Raw genomic sequence first — 22,787 nt, 5'->3', positions numbered from 1 at the left:
CACTCTGTCCTAAGTATCTGACATTCTGCCCAGCACATCAGAGAGCTCGATAAATCAGTTGAATCAATGACTGTATGAATGAACAATCACCATTCTAGTTAATTGCTTTACTTGGGTTTTGGGATGTATTAGATTCTATTCTGCTCCTATTAGTCTTTCTATTTAGAATCTCTCCTTTACTGTGTCCCCATTTGTCGTCCTACAAGATCCAACTTAAGCATCCACCTCTGGTTAAGTTTTCCCTCTGAGTGCTTACTGTATTAAGTGCTTCCCTCAGGTGCTCACAACACTGTATTGTAATTACGTTTTGCCAGTACTTCTAGTTCTTAGAAGCCTAAGGTCTGATTTCTGTTTTATCCCATGCATATTGTGTAGAAGATAGCAAGTACCTGTTGAATCACCAGCTGTTATTAGGAGGGAGAAAGTAAGAGCATATCTTATAATTTTTGGGAGAGTGATAATTATTTAGATAACAAAATCTTAGTCTTTCTGGTTGGATTAGAGATCAAGTATCTAGTTAGTATCTGTGGTGTTTTAGTTACTCAGTCCTATCTGACTCTTGCAACCCCATGGATTGTAGCCTTTCAGGCTCCTCTGTCCATGGGATTCTCCGGCAAGAATACTGGAGTGGGTTGCCATTTCCTTCTCCGGGGGATCGAACCCAGGTCTCCTGCATTGCAGTCAGATTCTTTACCAACTGAGCCATGAGGTTAGTATCTGTGTATCTCTTATTTGCAAGAAGTAGAAACTTAACTCCAGTAGCCTCAGCTAATCTGGATATATTTTAAGGATGCAGTGGCAGTGAAGAAAATAGCGATCTCAAAAGTATCCAAGATGCTGAGACCCTTCCATGGAAAAGGGAAAGTCTCTTTAACAAATGGTGCTGGGAAAACTGGATACCAACATGCAAGCTGGACCCTGTCTTATACCATACACAAATCAGCCCCAAAATGTATCAGAGACCTCAGTGTAAGACCTGTAACGGTAAAACTGAGAAGAAAAGCTTATGATAGTAGATTGGCAAAGATTTCCTGAACATGACATCAAAAGCACTGGCAACAAAAGCAAAAATAGACAAATTGAACTACATCTAAACTAAAACCTTCTTATACATCAAATAATTTTTATACATCAAAACATATAAACAATCAACAGAGTGAAAAGGTAGCTTACAGAATTGAGAGAGAATATTTACGAATTATACATCTTCTGAGGTTAATATCCAGAATATGTAAAAAACTCCTAGAAGTCAACAAGTAAAACACAAATAACCCAATTAAAATATGGAATAAAGACTTGAATAGACATTTCTTCAAAGATAATACATAAATTGCCAACAAACATATGAAAAAGTGTTCAACATCACTAATCATTCAGTTCAGTCGCTCACTCGTGGCCGACTCATTGTGTGACCCCATGAACCACAGCATGCCGGGCCTCCCTGTCCTTCACCAACTCCCGGAGTCCATCCAAACCCGTGTACATTAAGTTGGTGATGCCATCCAACCATCTCATCCTCTGTTGTCCCCTTCTCCTCCCGCCCTCAATCTTTCCCAGCATCAGGGTCTTTTCAAATGAGTCAGCTCTTCCCATCAGGTGGCCAAAGTATTGGAGTTTCAGCTTCAACATGAGTCCTTCCAATGAACATCCAGGACTGATCTCCTTTAGGATGGACTGGTTGGATCTCCTTGCTGTCCAAGGGTCTCTCAAGAGTCTTCTCCAACACCACAGTTCAAAAGCATCAATTCTTCAGCACTCAGCTTTCTTTATAGTCCAACTGTCACATCCATACATGACCACTGGAAAAACCATAGCCTTGACTAGATGGACCTTTGTTGACAAAGTAATGTCTCTGCTTTTTACTGTGCTGTCTAGGTTGGTCATAACTTTCCTTCCAAGGAGTAAGCGTCTTTTAATTTCATGGCTGCAGTCACCATCTGCAGTGATTTTGGAACCCAAAAATATAAAGTCTGTCACTGTTTCCACTGTTTCCCCATCTATTTGCCATTCAGTGATGGGACTAGATGCCATGATCTCAGTTTTCTGAATGTTGAGCTTTAAGCCAACTTTTTCACTGTCCTCTTTCACTTTCATCAAGAGGCTCTTTAGTTCCTCTTCACTTTCTGCCATTAGGGTGGTGTCATCTGCATATCTGAGGTTATTGATATTTCTCCTGGCAATCTTGATTCCAGCTTGTGCTTCTTCCAGCCCAGCGTTTCTCATGATGTACTCTTCATAGAAGTTAAATAAGCAGGGTGACAATATACAGCCTTGACGTATTCCTTTTCCTATTTGGAACCAGTCTGTTGTTCCATGTCCACTAATCATTAGGGAAATGCAAATCAGAACCACAATGAGATATCTCCTCACACTTGTTAGGATGGTTACTATTTTAAAAATGTAAATAACAATTATTGGTAAGGATGTGAAGAAACTAGAGCCTTTATGCACTGTTGGTAGGAATATAAAATGGTGAAACCGTTATGGAAAATAGTATAGTGTTTCCTAAAAACATTAAAAATAAACTTGTTACTAGAAGAGTTTGGGGTCTGGCTGCTTGTCACTGAAAAGCCAATAAACAGGCTAGGTTGGTGAAAAGGAAAGTTTGCTTTAATTCAGATGCTGGCAACTGGCTGGGAGGATGGACGTCTGTCCAAAGGCTGACTCCCCCCTACTGGCAATCAGTGGGGCAAGAGCCTTTATAGACAGAAATGAGGGGAGGGGGCACCTACATGCAGAAACAAAACAGTCATCTCTGACACTCATCTTCAGATTGGCCATCGGTGGTCCGACCAGTGTCATCTTGATTGTTTTAGGTACAGTTAATCTTCAGTTCCAAGGTCCATTTGTTCTCATTTCTTTGAGGCCAGTTCTCCGAATTGTGGCTGTTTATGTCGTGAGTAGTCTGGTCATCATACGGCTAGCTTTTTTGACCTGGGATTTCAGTATCTATAGGATAGCTCACACGATATGGCTCAGGATATCATCTCTAGTCCTTTAGAAGGAACTAAGAGTCCTTGACTGTGCCTAATGACTACATTATTATTATTATTGTTCTCGCTTGACTGTTTTCCTTTGTTTCTGCATTTCTCGTTTCTCTGATTAAGCTTATTTTTCAACTGAAGTTTTCCACAGACAAAAGGCAGGCAAAGGACATGGCACGGAGGGGCAAGGACCACAGACAGAGTCCTGCTCTGTTTCTGAGTTACCATGTGGTCTAGCAGTCCCACTTTGGGGTATGTTTCCAGAAGAATTGAAAGCGAGATCTTGAAGAGCTACATCCACACCCATGTTCATAGCAGCAATAGCAGCACTATTCATAATAGCCAAGAAATGGAAGCAACCTAAATGTCCATCAGTGAACTGAAATAAATGTGGTAAATACATGCAATGGACATCAACCTGAGCAAACTCTGGGAGATAGATGGTGGAGGACAAGGAAGCCTGGCGTGCTGCAGTCCATGGGGTTACAAAGAGTCAAATATGACTTAGCAACTTAACTACAACAGTATATGCAGCAGATTATTATTCAACCTTAAAAAGAAAGGAAATTTTGACACATGTCCAATATGGATGAATCTTGAGGACATTGTGTAAAGAAGTAAGCCAGTCACAAAAAGTCAAATACTATATGATTGCATTGATGTGAGGTATCTAGAGCAATCCAGCTCACAAAAACAGAAAGTAGAATGATGCTTACCAAGGGTTGTAGGGGAGTTGGAGGATGATGGAAACGGAGTCATTGTTTAGTGGTATAAAGTTCAGTTTTGCAACATGGAAAAATTCTGGAGATTGATTACACAACAGTGTAAATATATGTAACCCTGCTGAACTATGCATTTAGAAATGGTTATAAAAGGGTAAATTTTATGTTATACATTTTTTAACACAATAAAAAAGAATATAAAAGCAAGGTTTATTATGATTATAAGGTCATAATTCAGAAACAAAAGATCTAGACACAGATAACACTTTGTCAGCAAACTTTGACAAGTTTGCTAACACTTGTCAAGTAGAGTTTGTGAATTTTTAAGCTGTGACTTTACATCAGTATAATTCTACTCTTTGCTCTTATTGCGCTTTTATTTGTCTTTATTTACCCTAGTTGGTTGATTCACTCAGTATCCCCAATTCAGACCTTCAGAAAGAGGTTGAATGGCTCAGGAAATTCCTCTTTTCTGTATTGGCAGTGATTTTCTAACCAGGCCCTATTGTCATACCTGTGAATTGCAAGGCCTTGTGTCAAGGATTCTTCTTTGGCTCAGTCAGTGGCCACCTCTTAACTGGGAACTGTGAAAGAGGCAGTTTCTCTTATTAGAGATCAGTGAACGTCCACAAATACATGCATTCAGTTCGGTTCACTCACTCCATCGTGTCCGACTCTTGGTGACCCCATGGACTGCAGCACGCCAGGCTTCATACATGCATAAAGGTAGCCAGATATAATTTAAATAAGACATTTCAAATCCTTTTAAAGTAGATACTGCTTTAGAATAATCATAAGGAAGATACAATGGATGCCATGATGAGGGACTGAGTTACCTGCTTCAGGACCAGGACCCTCCTTCCAGGAGTGGTGCCTGCTGAGGGCTCATAGCTGAGTCTCTCCAGGAATCGCCTCTGCAAAAGAGAGCCGCACTGTCCACAGTTACACCCTGTCTAGCAGACAGCTTGCATCTAATAATCGGGTGTGGGTGTGAGGGCTCAAAGGCCTGGGCCCATTGCCTTGATTTGGAACAACTTAAAGAGCCTCAGCTCTGTCTCTGTGTAGCATGGGCCGAGCCTTGTAACAGCACTGCAGCTCTGTCGAGTCTTGCTGCCCTCACTCACGTTAGTGGGGGCTCTGCAGTAAGCTTCACGCATTCAGAGACTTCCCCAGAATCCAGCCTAAAGCAGAGGAATGTTTTGTTTTCCCGCCTTCAGCTTTTTGAAATCTTCTCTCTGAAATTTCTTTTTTTCAATTTTCAAGGCTTACATGAGATGTTCAGTTTATTAATTCTGTCACTAGTTTTGAGCCTGTGGAATGATAGACTCTGAAATATGGCATTTTTTAAGCCAGTACTTTTTATAAGATATTTTAAGAATGCAAGGAAGAATGCAAGGAAGAAAACTAAGTTTTCTGAGAAATGTTTATGTGATATTAATAGGATTTGACATTATTATAAAAGTTCTTTTTTCATTGGCTTAACCAATTAGGATTTCAGTTTGACATTTTAAGTCTTTTATTAAAACTGTCGCCAAGTAATTAAGTACACTGATTTTGAGGTACTAGATAATTCACTTTTTTTTTTTTTGGTTTTGCTACTTCAGACATTTCTTGTTAGTTTGTCTTCCTGCAGTGATGTTCATAAGAAGTAACAAACATATGGCTGCATGCTCCATGGGTGGGACCAGGGAGTGAGTGTGGAGCCTAAGTGTGTAATGATCACTCTAAGTGTGTAATGAACACCTTCGTAACTGTGAGTCAGACTTGATGGACTCATATCCTTTTCATTCAGTAAGCATTTGTTAAGAACCTCTTGCTTGTCAGACCCTGAGCCAATATGATGATACAGTGATGGCTCTGACGGTCTCTGTCCTCAGGGACCTGACCTGAGGGAATGTATTAATTTGCTTAGATCTGTATTCTGTTGCCCTGGGGATACAAAGATCTAGAGGTAGTCTATTCAGTTTTGTGTCAGACATTAGAAACATTATTATGTATTAATATAAAATTTGTCATGGTAAAGAAGGAGGTTTGTATAAGGAGTAGAAGTGTAATTAAAAGAGGATCTGTTGAAAGAACATTTCTAGAGCTGCCAAGAAATAGAAATCTGGCCTAGGAAGACCCTAGGATTTATGTAATCTATAGCTATTCCAAAAGTTTTAGAGGATCCTCAAGAAAAAGGGACAGATACTTAAGTGTCCTAGGTGTTTACTGAAGAGTCCAGTCAGTCTCCCACACTGAATCAGTGGTTCTTTTCCCTAGAGCAGTGACTGCCTTGTTTTTTATATTCTGTAGATTCTAGTACAGTGCCTTGCACATAACAAGTTTCACTAAGTGTTGGTTAAATTTGTCTGTCTGTGCTCGCTTACTAAGTCGCTTCAGTTGTGTCTGACTCTTGGGACACCGTGGCCTGTAGCCCGCCAGGCTCCTCTGTCGTTGGGATTCTCCAGACAAGAATACTGGAGTGGGTTGCCATCCCCTTCTTCAGGGGATCTTCCTGATCCAGGGATCGAACCGTGTCTTACCATTAGCACCACCTGGGAAGCCCTTTTAAAATTTGTCCATACCAGTGTTTTTCAAAGTGTGGTCTGTAGATCCAAGAATCTTTCAGGGAGTCTGTAAGGTTAAAACTATTTTCAGAATGTGTATTAGTCATTCAGTCGTGTCTGACACTTTGCAACCGCATGGACTATAGCCTGGCAGGCTCCTCTGTCTATGGAATTCTCTAGGCAAGAATAGAAGGATCTTCTCCAGGCGATCTTCCTGAGCCAGGGATTGAATTCAGGTGTCCCGCATTGCAGGCACACTCTTTACCCTCTGAGCTTCCAGGGAAGCCCATTTTCAGTAATACTCTGACATTATTTTCATTTAAAAAAATTTTTGTGTCATTTGCCCCCAGGCACCTACAATAAGGTACCTACAATAAGATCAAGAAATCTAACTTGAATGCAGTTTTAAAAGCCAAATGTGTTTTTATTATATTGGTATCATGTCTGTTATATAAGGATGTAGGCTATAATGGTGGCTTTTGTGTGTTATAAACATGAATATAGTCTTTTGAATATTTGCCTGTTATGATTTGGTGTTACTTATGACTGTTTCTTTCCTCTTTTTTTTAGGAGTCTACCATGGCTCAAGAATCTCCAAAAAATTCAGCAGCAGAAATCCCAGTGACTAGTAATGGGGAAGTTGACGACTCTCATGAACATGGCTTTAATAGGGTAAGAACACTTCTGTCTCTCAATACAAAGAATCATGATAAGCCCTTAGGTGCTGAGATGAAAGTAATAGAGTTTATTCATGATATAGGAATGTGTTCTTAGATTGACTATATTCTGGAATCTAATGTTATTATGGAGGGATGACTAGGTGGGTCATGTTAGTAATTTGTCCAGAATAAGCTTCTGGCCAGTAAAGCATTTAGGCTTTCATGTTACTATCTGTAATTTTATTATATAATCAGAGCAAGAGTGCATCTAATGATTTTGGCATATAACTTTTTAAAAAAACTACTTCATTTTACTTGTGATAAGAAAAAATATTAACTTATAGATTATCCTTTAAAATGTTGGTCTCTTTTCTTACTATATAATTCCTATGTAGGTGCCTCTTCATTTTGCTGTTTACTTTCTAGAGTGACATATTTGAATCAGTGGAAAATGAAACTTGGAATCTGTTTAATTTCGATGTGTCTCATTTGAAATTGAAATTTAATGCATTTAAATGGAAATACCATGGGTTTAGAGATAATGTGGGTTCAAATTTCAGCTATGCCTTTCCTAGCAATGTAACCTTGGGCAGATATTTACTTATTCTAATCTCTCTAAATGAGAATTTTATTTTTATGGTGATGTTAATATTAAATGAGATTAAAATAAGTAATATGCTTAATATAGTCCTAGAAATGATAGTGATGTTAGTTATTTCTGGAGATATTTCCGTTAAACATTCTTTTTTGACACATGTGTCAAACATTTGACATGTGTACAACGTTAAATAACTTTAAAAATACAGTTTTCATATTCTTGAAAAAGTAATGGTTGAAAGATACTTGAATTATTGTACAGCTTAAATTGGACTCTTACTACATACATTTGAGAATAAAATTCTTTATTTTAGATTAACAGAAGATAATATTTTATTTTTAATTTTTAAACATTTATTTTTTAAGAATATTTATTTTTGGCTGCATTGGGTCTCCACTACAGCACATGGGCTTCTATCTGGTCGTGGCATGGGCTCTGTGGTGGTGTGTGGGCTCTGTGGTCGTGTGTGGGCTCTGTGGTCATGGTACGGGGCTCTGTGGATGTGTGTGGGCTCTGTGGTTGTGTGTGGGCTCTGTGGTCATGGTACGGGGCTCTGTGGTTGTGCGTGGGCTCTGTGGTCATGGCACGGGGCTCTGTGGTCATGGTACGGGGCTATGTGGTCGTGTGTGGGCCCTGTAGTTGTGCGTGGGCCCTGTGGTCGTGTGTGGGCCCTGTGGTCGTGTGTGGGCCCTGTGGTCCGTGGGCCCTGTGGTGGTGCGTGGGCCCTGTGGTCGTGCGTGGGCCCTGTGGTCGTGCGTGGGCCCTGTGGTTGTGCGTGGGCCCTGTGGTTGTGCGTGGGCCCTGTGGCGGTGCGTGGGCCCTGTGGTTGTGTGTGGGCTCTGTGGTCATGGTACGGGGCTCTGTGGTGGTGCGTGGGCTCTGTGGTTGTGTGTGGGCTCTGTGGTTGTGTGTGGGCCCTGTGGTGGTGTGTGGGCCCTGTGGTTGTGTGTGGGCCCTGTGGTGGTGCGTGGGCCCTGTGGTGGTGCGTGGGCTCTGTGGTTGTGTGTGGGCTCTGTGGTGGTGTGTGGGCCCTGTGGTTGTGTGTGGGCTCTGTGGTCATGGTATGGGGCTCTGTGGTGGTGCGTGGGCTCTGTGGTTGTGTGTGGGCTCTGTGGTTGTGTGTGGGCTCTGTGGTTGTGTGTGGGCCCTGTGGTGGTGTGTGGGCCCTGTGGTTGTGTGTGGGCTCTGTGGTCATGGTATGGGGCTCTGTGGTGGTGCGTGGGCCCTGTGGTTGTGTGTGGGCCCTGTGGTGGTGCCATGGGCCCTGTGGTCGTGTGTTGACCCTGTGGTCGTGTGTGGGCTCTGTGGTTGTGTGTGGGCTCTGTGGTGGTGCGTGGGCCCTGTGGTCGTGTGTGGGCCCTGTGGTCGTGTGTAGGCTCTGTGGTCATGGTACGGGGCTCTGTGGTTGTGTGTGGGCTCTGTGGTTGTGTGTGGGCCCTGTGGTTGTGTGTGGGCCCTGTGGTGGTGTGTGGACCCTGTGGTCGTGTGTGGGTTCTTGGTTGTGTGTGGGCCCTGTGATTGTGTGTGGGCCCTGTGGTTGTGTGTGGGCCCTGTGGTGGTGCCGTGGGCCCTGTGGTTGTGTGTGGGCCCTGTGGTTGTGTGTGGGCTCTGTGGTTGTGTGTGGGCCCTGTGGTTGTGTGTGGGCTCTGTGGTGGTGCCGTGGGCTCTGTGGTCATGGTACGGGGCTCTGTGGTTGTGCTTGGGCTCTGTGGTTGTGCATGGGCCCTGTGGTTGTGCGTGGGCTCTGTGGTCATGGTACGGGGCTCTGTGGTTGTGCGTGGGCCCTGTGGTTGTGCGTGGGCTCTGTGGTTGTGTGTGGGCTCTGTGGTTGCAGCCCACAGGCTCTCCTGTTGGGGTGCAAGGTCTTATTAGCCCCACAGCGTGATGGATCTTAGTTCCTCGACCAGGAATTGAACTCATGTCTCCTGCATTGGAAGGCAGATTCTTAACCACTGGACCACCAGGGAAGTCCCCAGAAGGTGATATTTTAGATCACAATTTCTCGTTCCCAGTATTATTGACATTTGGGGCCAGAAAAATTCCTTTGTGGAGGGTTGGCCTGTGCGTGTAGGGTGGTCAGCAGTATCCCTGAGCTCTTCCTAGTAGATGCCAGTAGCCCCTCCAATAGTTGACAGGCACAAATGTACCCAGACATTGCCGAATGCCAGGCGTAGGGAGAAACTTTCCTCTGGTTTCAGATGGATCGTTTTAATGGACTTTTGGGAAATTCCACTCTATTTCACTTATTTTTGCCTCAAGTCATTTAGAAGAAACAGATGTGTCTTCAAGCTTGGGATGTGTTTTTATTTTAATTGCAAGTGTTTTAATTTGGTTTGTAAGGACCCGTGGGCCAGTACCAAGTGCTGACAGAATGTGTATACCTGAAATACCTGAAACTCACACAGCGTTGTAAATCAGCTGTGTGTGCTCAGTCACTCAGTGGTGTCCGACTGTTTGCAGCCCCATGGTTGCCAGGCTTCTCTGTCTGTAGTATTTCCTAGGCAAGAACACCAGAATGGCCATTTCCTCCTCCAGGGGATCGTCCCGACCCAGCGATCAAACCGTCATCTTTTGTGTACCCTGCCTTGGCAGGTGGAAATTCTGAGCACTCAGAGGAAATTTTCACTTCAGATTTTAGTCTTTCTGGTATTTGAAAGCACTGAGATATACTTGCATATTAAGGAAACTCAAGTTACCATCATTAGACACTCTACCAATAGCTTTATAAAGTTCTATTAAATTAAATAACTCATTATACCAGGATTTTAGTTAATGATTGCTTTGTCTTATTTTTGGTAACAGCTCCTTTTTGTGAAGTTATCCTGCAGATATTCAGTGTATGTTGTACACCAGGCACTAGGGGTGACTGCCTGGTTCACAACAACATGACAGAAACACCTGCCGGCAGAGAGTTGATATTCTTGTAGACGGTCTGATGACGCTGTTTGTCTAAGAAGAATGCAGCACATACAGAATGCTGCATTGTTTTGAAGATTCGCCTGCCATCTTTAGCTTGGGGTGTTTGGTTTTGTTGTTGTTTTTTTTTTTTTTTTTTGAGCTATAGCTTTTACATAGTAAAAAGCACAGATGTTGAGTGTACAGCTCAGCGGAACCACCACCAGCAAGATGTAGACCATCTCCAGGTCTTTCCCAGCCCCCTTACCCTCTTCTAGGTGATACATTTCCTCCCTTCTAGAGTAATTCCTGCTGTCTTCATTCTGTCATCAGTGATTGCTTTTGACTCCTCCTGAACTGCATGTAAATGGATTATACTAAGTGTACTCTTTTCTGACTGACTTTCACCCAGCATTATATCTGTAATATTGTTGTTGTTGCTTTGGCAATATTTAATTCTTTTCCCCTGGAGAAGGAAATTGCAAACCACTCCAGTATCGTTGCCTGGAAAATCCCGTGGACAGAGGAGTCTGGCGGGCTATAGTCCATGGTTTGCAAGAGTGGGACACAACAACGACTAAACCACCACCAATTCTTCCGTTGTAATACAGTTTTCCTTTGTGTTAATACTCCACAGTGTGTGTTAATAGGCCATAATTGGTTTATCCATTCGGTTTGTTTGTTTTTTAAATTTATTATTTTCTTTTTCTTTTATTTATTTTTTGTTTCCGGTGGGTTTTTTTGTTTGTTTTTTTAATGTATTTATTTTTTAATTGAAGGATAATTGCTTTACAGTTTGTTGTTTGTTCTGTCGAACATCAGCGTGAATCAGCCATAGGAGATGCCTAGGTTGTCTCCAGTCTGCCCCTATTACGAATAAAGCTGCTGTGGCCATTCTTGTATAGGTCTTTCGGTGTACATGATCACCTGTTTCTGTTGGGTATTTACCCTGGAGTGGAATTGCAGGTCACGTGTACATGACATTTGGCTTTGGTACATTTTGTCAACTAGTTTGCCAAATGATCAAATTAGTTGACAGTCCTGCTAGTGGTGAATAAATGTTCTAGTTGTTCCATATCACTACCAGTTTTTGGTATTGTCATACTTTTAAGTTTTTGCCATTCTAATGAAATCATAGTAGTTATCTCGTAGTTTTAACATGCATCTCCTTGATGACTAATGACGTCAAGCATATTTTCAGATTCTTACTGACCATTTGAATATTATTTTTTATGAAGTACCTTTTCAAGTCCTTTGCTCGTTTTCTGTTATGCCTTTTTCTAGTTCATTTGTAGCAGTTCTTTATATGTTCTGGGCATAAGTCATTTGTATGGATGTGTGTATTGCAGATGTTTACCTCCAGTCTGTAACTAGCTTTTGTACTATATTAATGGTATCTTTAGATGACCAAAGGCTAACTTTAATGCAGTCCAGTTTATTAGTGTTTCCCTCCCTTGAGTGATTTTTGTGACCCTTGTATCTTTGCCTGTCCCCATATCATGAAGATACTTCGTCTTCTAGAAGTTTTTCTGTCTTACTTCTCACACACAGGTCTCTGATCCCCCCTGAACTTTGTGTGTAGCATGATGTAGAAGTCAAGGCTCATGTTTTCCCATGTTCGTATCATGTGATATGCATCGTTTATTGAAAAAAAATTCTTTCTCCACACAGGGGCCTTTGCTGTTAATCAGGTGATCATATATGTGTAGCTGTAGTACTTGGCTAACTGTGTTACTTCTTGGTCTTTTTGTCTATCCTTGCAGTGATACCACACTGTCTTACCCACTTACTAGAGTAATTAAGTCTGAAATAAATAGTAGCATCAGCCTTGTACCTGGTAATTCCTCTAGCTTCTTTCTTCTTCAGGGTTACTTTGTACCTTAAACCTATTCATGAGTCTTTAGTTAAGTACCTTAATTTGCCTTTGAGTATCACTGATAAGTTTTCTTTAATCTTTTCAAATTTTAATTTTAGACTCTTTAGAGTGAAGTGAATTAACTCATATATCTGTGTAAGTTCTTTGCTTACATAGTCAAAGCCAGTTAACTTGCTGCTTTATAGGTTAACTTCTTACTTAATGTCTCTTTTTGGAGATTCCCCTATAATGTTATTTCACTTTCTATTGAGGGATAGAGAAGGAAAAAAGGAAATGTCCTGGAAGTCTCCTCTTAATAGATATGAACTTTACCAGTAGGCCAAATTCTTCCCTCATAGCTCAGTTGGTAAAGAATCCACCTGCAGTGCAGGAGACCCCAGTTTGATTCCTGGGTCAGGAAGATCCACTGGAGAAGGGATAGGCTACCCACTCCATTATTCTTGGGCTTCCCTGTGACTCAGCTGGTAAAGAATCCACCTGCAATGCGGGAGACCTGGGTTCGATCCCTGGGTTGGGAAATCCCCTGGAGAAGGGAAAGGCTACCAACTCCGGTATTCTGGGCTGGAGAATTCCATGGACCACATAGTCCATGGGGTTGCAAAGAGTCGGACGCAACTGAGCGACATTCACTTTCACTTCACTTACCAGTAGGCAAGACTCCTTGGAAGCAATAATTCAGTCAACCAGTACACCCCACTTTACCTCCGTAAAGAAGTTCAACATCATAAAGCTTGTTTCTCTTTATACCTGCTCTTATGAAAGAAAAAATATATCATGAGAGTTTCTTACATATTTAATATTTTGAAATAAAAATCACCTCTATGATCCCTTTTACTATGAGTGAAAACAATATTTCAGTAGCATCTTTTGACTCTTTTAAATAAATTATACTCAAGATCTGTTAGGCATATATTTGCCAACATTTTGGCACACTACTTTATTTTCCTGAGCAATAAAAGGGAAATTGTATCAATATTTAACATCAAATTCATGTTTCTGTTTTCAAATAGATAAAAGTTCATAGAGAAAGTGTGTATAATGTATTGTTTAGCATTATGTAGACTAGTAAAGAGATTGTATAAAAAACTACCTCATAACTAGAGTTTTCTAGTTTTAAAAACATGTTTTACTAATATACATCTTTTATACATACTTGATGTCTAAAATTATATAACTCACAACAGTGTAAATTATCTTTTTTTTTCCCCTTTATTTATTTATTTTCTTTTCAGTGGGTTTTGTCCTACATTGATATGAATCAGCCATAGATTTACACGTATTCCCCATCCCGATCCCCCCTCCCACCTCCCTCTCCACCCGATTCCTCTGGGTCTTCCCAGTGCACCAGGCCCGAGCACTTCTCATGCATCCCACCTGGGCTGGTGGTCTGTTTCGCCATAGATAATATACATGCTGTTCTTTCGAAACATCCCACCCTCACCTTCTCCCACAGAGTCCAAAAGTCTGTTCTGTACTTCTGTGTCTCTTTTTCTGTTTTGCATATGGGGTTGTCGTTACAATCTTTCTAAATTCCATATATATGTGTTAGTATGCTGTAATGTTCTTTATCTTTCTGGCTTACTTCACTCTGTATAATGGGCTCCAGTGTCATCCATCTCATTAGAACTGGTTCAAATGAATTCTTTTTAATGGCTGAGTAATATTCCATGGTGTATATGTACCACAGCTTCCTTATCCATTCATCTGCTGATGGGCATCTAGGTTGCTTCCATGTCCTGGCTATTATAAACAGGGCTGCGATTGATAAAAAATGAAATAAATCATAATGGCTTTTATTTAATGCATATTACACTTTAAAAAGTATAAAGTCTTATAAAAATTATATATATATATATATATATATATATATATATATATATATGATATGAACGTGTTAGTTGCTCAGTTGTGTCTGACTCCACGACCCCATGGACTGTAGCCTGCCAGGCTCCTCTGTCCATGGAATTCTCCAGGCAAGAATACTGCAGTGGGTAGCCATTCCCTCCTCCAGGGGCTCTTCCCCACCCAGGGATCGAATCTGGGTCTTCTGAATTGCAGGCAGATTCTTTACTATCCAAGCCAAAAAGTTGTCATAACTTGGCTGGCCAGTTGGTGTCACTGTGGCCCAGTCAGTGAGAGTGTAAATGCTTCTGTTCTTTCTGTGTCTAATTGCCGCTGTTTCATTTTTCATTTGATTTCCCTTCTTATTCTTATTCTCCTACTATGAGAGGCCCTGGTGGACTTTACCTCAACATTCACATTGAAATAGAGGATACAATGGGAGAATTTGCCCTAGAAATTCCCTGGTAGCAGCTTAACATCTGTTAATGCTTCAAGGTTTGTTACTTGTCTTAGAGGGGCAGCAGCTATGTGAAGAGAGAAGAAGATAATAATCTTAGTATTATTGCAGTTCTTTACAGCAAAACTATTTTTGCTTCTAAATTAAAAAGCAGTTGGTATTTTTTAAAGAGTAGTGTAAACTTTAATCTCTAAAGAATACAAATTATTCTTTTACTTAAAGCTACATGTTATTTATAATTTATTCTTTTATATTGTTGTTCAGTCACCCAGTCGTGTCCAACTCTTTGCGACCCCATGGACTGCAGCACTCCAGGCCTCCCTCTCCCTCACCATCTCCTGAAGTTTGCCCAAGTTCATATCCATTGCATCGGTGATGCCATCCAGCCATCTCATCCTCTGATGCCCTCTTCTCCTTCTGCCTTCCATCTCTCCCAGCATTAGGGACTTTTCCAGTGAGTCAGCTGTTTGTATCAGATGACCAAAATACTGGCGCTTCAGCTTCAGCATCAGTCCTATAGTGCTAGTCAAAATATTAGGTTAGAAATGTGCAATTTGTACCATGAGTTTAAAGAAGCAAATATTAGCTCCTTGTGAGTTAAATGGAAACTTCTTGTGAATTAAGTTATATTTGGCAGATTTAGAAAAATTACCTAAGCTAAAATAAAACTTTTCCTCTGGGAGGCCCAAAACTAAAATTCCTAATTTACCTTTTTCCACCTATGGACCTTGTCTCTGGAAAAACATACATATATACCAAACTGCCAAATCTTGTGTTCAATTTCAAGTAGTTTAGGATCACTTGAATTCTGTCTGTGGATCTTTGGGTTCCCTATGTCTTAAATATTCCTGGTCTACAAGTTTTGAAAATCACAGAATGTTAATTTAATAGAAGTACCTCGAAGATCCCTGGATCTCACTACTTTAGTTTACAGCTGAGGAAAAGGGGCCCTGAGGTTATGATGGAATTGCCTACATTGACTAGCTATACCAAAAACTTATGTGATTGGCTATAAGTACAGTGTCGTCAGGAATGTTCATTCATTACCTTATCTCCAGGGCCTGGCAGCAGTGCTACATGTAATTGATAATCGGGCTTTCATTAGATGTTTGGTGAATGAATGAACAAATATTAGAATGAGAACTAGAAACACAGTTTCAAGAGTTCCCTGGAACAACAGGAAGAAATATACTTTTAGACTGGACACATCCTGTGTCCTTAATTTTCCAGCATGCATCATCGTCATTGTTGTTGTTGCTGCTGGAAATTTTATTGTTCCAGAAGTTTTTATTGTTATTTTTCTTTTACTCTTTTTGTTGTTGTTTTGTTAAATTGCTTCTCCATTCCCCTGTACTTACCAGTTTGGATAATATACTTTAGCAGCCTAAAGACTTGAGAAAGAATAGAAGAATAGGAATTATAAGAGCCTGTTTTGAACATATTTCCCCCCCTCACCTTAATAATGTAACTGTCCATTTATGTATCTGCTTTTCCCAAGAGCTTGCAATTACATTTAGGACAGAAATAGTATATGCACACTGTACAGCTTATGGATCACAGTAATTTTTCAATAAAAGATTGAATTTTAGTTTGACTTAAATGTAACATATTTTCTACCTCAGTCATCCTACCTTGTAGTTTGAATAGTGTGTGATGAATGTTTCTGCGTTATCTGAAAAATTTAGTAGCTCAGTCACATTTGATGAGGGCTTTTCCCTAAGGCCAGTTTTTACCAGATGTATATCTTGGACACTTTTAAAGGTAGGCAAATGTTTTTCAAGGATTGTTTAATCCTTGCAAATATAGGTTCATTTTAATATTTACTTTTTTAAATATAGAATATATTCTTAGTGCTGTTACCACAAATTAAATTTTAAAATGTGTTTATTATATATACATCTGTTAAATTAACTCTGGATTCGTATTCCTGTTTGGGAAATAGAAAATTGTGAATAAACATAATTTTTAATGAAAGGCTGAAGCCCTGTGTATCTTAATTATAATTTTTAGATTATGCCTTTATAAACAAATGCTATCATGGACAGCTTTCCCTATCTAGAAGAAATTGTTTTGAATGTAGTTACATAAAAATATTTCCACAGTAATAGTTTTTGAATGAATTTGGAATTTTCTTGATGCAAATTGGTGCATGATTTCATTCTTATCAAACTTCAGTACTACTTAGAATCAAGACAATAGTCTGCATGCAGGGGTTGGGGTGGGACCAAGAGAATAGACAGTAAACTGTCAGAAGATGGTGATGCTTTAAGTTCTTGTTAAAAGTTTGTTGAGTGACTGAGAGGGAGGTGGGGGAGGGAGAGAGAAGTGAGATTGAGACTGTGTGTGCATATATGTGTGTGTGTGTTGATAAAATGGAGAAAGCAGGCAAGCCAGGAGACTTGCTGTCTGGATCACTTGGAATAACAGATATGGGAGAAGACTGTGGTTGTAAAATAAGTTGTTAGGTTTAAAATTCCAAAAGTGTTGCTTCCTGAGCAATGACAAGGTTCAAAGAGTGCCCCTGGGAGTTCCAGTTGCCTAAGTAGAACTGGGCGTGAAAGATGAGAGGCATTGTATCTGACACTTAAGTGTGGGTTTGGGTGTTTTGTATTAGTTGAGTATATTTTTGAGTTGAGTTGAGTATTGAGTGCCATTACACTTTTTTGGCCCCTTGTCTAACCACGAATCACCAAATCTGAATCAAACTACCTACCTTAGGCTTTCTACAAGCATACTGAGGGGAAAAAAATTATACATCTTTACAGACTGTTATTACTTCAGTTCATCATTCTACATCAATGTAGGTAGATGGGCTCATGCAGTAGACTTTATTTCAAGTATTTCACGATTTATATTTTTTTAAAAAGCAACATACATGCTGTACCATTAGTAGAATATTTTTGATGAGCTATGAAAACTCAGCTTAGTTTGGAAGGAATTGCAGACAACATAGAATCATTCCCTGAAAGTGTGCCCAATATAGCGTGCAAAACGTTGGGAACACCCAGGATAATAGTAGGAGTTGTAGACAGAACAGCAAACCTGGGTGTGTTGGCGCCCTGGACTGGCTGAAAAGAAGGTTAAGTGATGGAGTGCAGTAGTTTGGGCCATCCGCAGGGCGCTGAGGGGCGGAAGTGAGCTACACAGGGGCAGAAGGCTGTTCCCACGGCAGAGCTCCTCCTGGGCCCCACACTCCAGCTCAGCAGGATTTACAGCAGGCAGCTAAGAAGAGTGCGTTTTTAGTAGTTTTCTCAGATGACTCTTACCCAGGCTAAAGTTTGAGAACTGGTAGTTTACAGTGGAGAGCTGAGAAAATGCTGACCCTCCCTCTGCCCACTTGATAAACAGAATGTTGGAGAATAATGCGCTTTGACCCAGTGTAATTGTCAAGAGAGGACACCATGAGGAGGTTCAGGATGTTGCGTTTACAGCCGAATTGGGAATGTGGGAGTCTGTTGAACAACAGCTTTGCTTCTGGCAGATACTCCTTATAAGTAGCTAACTGTTAAAACAACCAAAGGGGATTTTAAATTACCAGAGTTCATAGAATATGTAACACAAAATTTTCGATGTTTCTTTTGAAATTATATAAATGCTATGGAAGGTTTTATCCATTTTGAAGAATGGGATAAGGTGTGTAAATTGAGAAAATTAAATGAAGTATTAGTATTATGTATGTGCTAAATGCTATTAATGCCAAAAAGGAGTAAGATAGATGGTCTTAGGGAGCTTGCTGTCTTGAGAAGGAGAGAATACAGACAAATAATGTTGATGCCATGTGAGAGGCGATGTTCTTAGCCTGGTATAGCATGGTGTAAGAGGAAGGGTATGACCGGTTAGGGAATTGCTCTCCAAGCCAGATCCAGAGGATGAGCTAACCAGAAGAAGAAGGATAAAGAGTAGTCCCATCAGAGGCAACTGTGAAGACCTGAAAACAGTAGGAGACCACAGAATTGAAAGTTCACCATTGTTGGAGTGGGGAAAATGGGGGCAGAGGTGTGAGAAGTGCGCCTGAGGAGGTAAGTAGGGATAAGGTTCCGTAAAACCTCAGAACCATGTGGAGGTTCTGACTTTACCTAAAATGATGTAAAAACTTGAAGGGCCTCATGGCATTTGCATTTTAGAAAGTTGTTTCTGCCTACTGTTCAGGGAATCAGTTTCAAGGCTGAGGAGAGTAGAGACAAGGGAGATGGTTCAGTTAGGAACTCGGGAAGAAGGGAAGTGAAACTTTGGACTTTGCTCTGGGTAGATAAACAGTAAAGGACCCCAAGCCATCTTTAAAGAGGCAGATAGGAAAACTGGGAAAATGCAGCGTGAGGAAACTAGGGGGAAGGGAGTCTGTAGTTTATAGACTACTTGGAGAACCCGTACTGATTGTTGGTGGTTATAATGCATGACTAGCAAATTCCTCCCTTTTAAGCTTTTTCCTCCTCTCTCTAAGTAAAAAGGGAATTCTCATTAATAAATCTCTAGTTCTGCTTCATTGTAGTGTTGTGCATCTTATTAAGGATGTGTATTTTAAAGCAAATTTGCTGAACATTTGGTTTTTTAATTGTTAATTTTGTACTAACTTTAGTTCAAAAGTAGATTACTATGCTAAATTATAAGGTTACATTTTTACTGCTACTGCTAAGTCACTTCAGTCGTGACTCTGTGCGACCCCATCCCTGGGATTCTCCAGGCAAGAACACTGAAGTGGGTTACCATTTCCTTCTCCAATGCATAAAAGTGAAAAGTGAATGTGAAGTCGCTCAGTCATGTCTAACTCGTCGCGACCCCATGGACTGCAGCCTACCAGGCTCTTCCGTCCTTGGGATTTTCCAGGCATGAGTACCTCATACTTATTCTTTCCTCTGTTAAAATATGCAAATGAGCCACCCCGTCACAACTTTATGGAAGCTGTAACTACAAGTATTAAATTATGTCCTTTGAAAAGAAACTATATGTGAAACTTTTTTTGACAAAAGCATTATATTTTAATTGTTTGAAGATTTATTTTTAAAAACTATTAAATACTCCAGTATTATAGTATTATCCTAGTAGCTTGAATAGAAAGTTAACTTCGGGTTTATACTGTTTTATTGTACAGTTGTTAAGCACAACTTTGCAAAGTCTTAAACCTTGAGTTGAATGTGAGCAATATAAAAATGCAAAGTAGGGATTTTACATTGTTGGTTGCAAATAGGCTCATTGTCTCCCAAATACATTCTGGAAACTAGAAGAAAATGCAGTAGCAGCTATTTTAAAAGTTACTAAGGTAGTCACAACCTTACCACTGAGACATTTAAAAAATTTAAGGGTTATGTAAAAACACATTTTAAAGTTCTTGTGAACTATGGGGCTAAATTATATTACTTAGAGAATGTGTGTTTTACAGAGAGCCTTCAACAAGCTTGTAAAGTACTGAGTGTTTTCTCACAAGTCATGCATTCCTCTCTCATAGAGCAGATCATTTTGTGTTGGAGCAACTTAACAGTCAGACAGCTATCAAAATGATAATTCTGTTCATAATCTGAGTGGACCAATTCATACCACTTCTGGTTAGGTTCCGTCTGTTAGTAACAATTTAAGCAAAGGAGCCTTGGTGCTTTTCAGATTTTACAGCTGTTTTACATAAAGGACAGGCGGCTTGCTTTCTGGAAGAACTTTCTGTTTGTTGAGTAAAGGACCCTTGGGACACCATTGGGAGAGGTTTGCGTGAAATGTACTATCCTCAGACAGCTAGAAGTTGTTTCTTCCAGAAACCACACATGACAAAATGGAAGCATCCCTTCACTTCTTGAAAAGTTAGGTGGTGAGAGGTATACATCAAATTTAGTGTTGAACTTGTTACTGTCTCCTCTCTTCCCAACTACTATTACTGTATCTCTTTTTTGGAAATTTACACACTATTTTGTGACAGGACAGATGATTCAAATGAGTAGAGTTCTTTCAGTTAAGTTCTAAGAATACAGTAAACACAACTCTCTTGAACCTCTTTTCCCCTTTGTATGTTGTTTACGGTTTTTTATCTGTCATATTTTGAGAGATGTCTTCAGTACTTTTTTACTTACTGAGAGCTGAAAAGCTGTCAAGACTTGTAGCAAAGCAATATCTAGGGAAACCACTCTATAAATAATTGACCTCAATAACCAGACTCACAAAGTTTAAGAAGTATCTTGGTGCTTTGACATTATTTATTTTGTAAGTGATGATTATCTGGTTTTTACTATGTGGTTTTAATGTAAATACAAATAAAAGGATCACTAATATTTAAAACTAGAAACCATTAATTTAGTACATTAGTATATTAAAAAATAAACTGGGAAGGTAAAGATGATTTATTCAGCAAAATGAACAGACTCAGAGATTTGCTTTTAAAATAGGAAGTAAGTAAAAGTGAGGGTAAAGAGTGTTTTTAATTCAAAGTGCCCCCCCAAAACACTGCTGCTGCTGCTAAGTCGCTTCAGTCGTGTCTGACTCTGTGCAACCCCATAGACGGCAGCCTGCCAGGCTCCCCTGTCCCTAGGATTCTCAAGCCAAGAACACTGGAGTGGGTTGCCATTTCCTTCTCCAATGCATGAAAGTGAAAAATGAAAGTGAAGTCGCTCAGTCGTTTCCGACTCTTAGCGACCCCATGGACTGCAGCCCACCAGGCTCCTCTGTCCATGGGATTTTCCAGGCAAGAGTACTGGAGTGGGTTGCCATTGCCTTCTCTGCCCCAAAACACTACACAGATGAAAAAGATGTCCTGTGACAAGAGATTTTAAGTGACACTAGAATATAAGTGAAATAGAATGACAGTTGTTGTCTATTTTGTACCAGTAGGAAATTACAAGTGGAGAATGTATTTGCATTAGTATGTTTAAACTTGAGCAGATTCTGAAATAATGATTTTTAATAGATATTTCTTAACTAAATTGTTTAAAGAAAACATACTAGGTAAAATAAATTCCGGGTTTCTAATAAACTGCTTGTAGCTATTTACATTTATGATATATTAATTAATGTTGTTTTTTGATGCTTAGTCCTATTTCTGTGTGGCCTTTTTCCCATTTGCAAAATAGTAGTGATAATACTACTAAATGAGGTTATTTCAGTCAGTTCCTCCTTTTATAGTTCCAAATGCATTAATTTTGGTTGCTGTGGTTGCCTGTCCCCAACACCACAGCTCAGATTGCTGTCACCACATTGTATTAAGTATAACTGTATAAAGTACAAACTTAGTGTATAAATGGCTCTGTGAATACCAACGCATATCATGATTATTGTGTAATGTCACTTTCAAAGTCTTTTGGTGATGGTCACTGTATTTGCTATTCATTTCATACACGGATAGCAGATCATGTGGCTGTGTTATCACCTTGTATTTTGCTCATAAACCCATGTGATATTCTACAGAAGTGGATAAGCAAAAGGGGATGGGTGAACGAAGATAGAAGTGCAGCAAAGAAGTAGAAAAGGGTGACAGTGGAAGGAGTGAAATTCACATCAGACCTAACCGAGTTGTAGAGGAAACAGCTGACCTGTAGGTCTCTTGGCGCTGCCGCACTGTTTGAGGAGCTCTAGACGTGAACCAGAGGAACTTACTGAAAGCTCACTTAGAAGCATAAGCAAGGAAAGAATTTTTAAAGTTTTGAGATGAGTTTTTGAAGTTCATGGAATGATCAGTTTTTCCCGTTAACCACTTTGCATGGTTTCGACCTGCTTGTTTATTTTTACAATTTTGATCTTGCCCTGTCATGCAGAGTGAGAACTGACTGTATGTAAAGTGCTTAGAACAATCCCTGGCACATAGTAAGTTCTCGAGAAATGTTTGCTATTGTGATTATTAGTAGTGTTGTAAAGATGATTTTAATAGAGGAGTGTGATGGCTAACTTTAACTGAGTGCCCAAAAACATGTACTGGGTATCTTGCCCATATTATCTTATCTTTTTTTAAATTTTGTTTTTTATCTTTGTGACTGCTGCTGGGTCTTGGTTCTTGGGCATAGGCTTTCTCTGGCTGCGACAGGTGGGGCGCCTCTCTCCAGTTGCAGCACATGGGGCTTGTCATGGTGGTAGCCTCTTCTTGAGCTCTGGAGAAGCGTGGGCTCTCGGGCAAGTGGGCCAAGATGCCCTGTGGCATCTTCCTAAAAACTATAGAACATCGTGGAAGGTAGTTAAAAAAGGTCTAAATAAATGGAAGGAGATCTCACGTTCATGTATCAGATGGGAATCTCCCCA

General features: G+C 40.2%; 1 protein-coding gene across 7 annotated transcripts in view; it reads left to right on the top strand.

The window, feature by feature from the left end:
- ARFIP1 (ADP ribosylation factor interacting protein 1) overlaps window positions 1-22,787 on the top strand; it is a 128,774-nt gene that overhangs the window by 40,313 nt on the left and 65,674 nt on the right. For all 7 annotated transcript variants that reach the window (XM_043484511.1, XM_043484509.1, XM_043484510.1 and 4 more), the window contains one exon: window positions 6,826-6,927. In XM_043484511.1, coding sequence (XP_043340446.1) covers window positions 6,835-6,927 — 93 coding nt within the window. In that variant the 5' untranslated portion in view covers window positions 6,826-6,834. The remainder of the gene's footprint in view (window positions 1-6,825; window positions 6,928-22,787) is intronic.

The sequence above is a fragment of the Cervus canadensis genome, chromosome 1 (genome assembly GCF_019320065.1).
Source record: "Cervus canadensis isolate Bull #8, Minnesota chromosome 1, ASM1932006v1, whole genome shotgun sequence".
NCBI lineage: Eukaryota > Metazoa > Chordata > Mammalia > Artiodactyla > Cervidae > Cervus > Cervus canadensis.
This window is presented reverse-complemented; position numbering and strand designations above follow the sequence as displayed.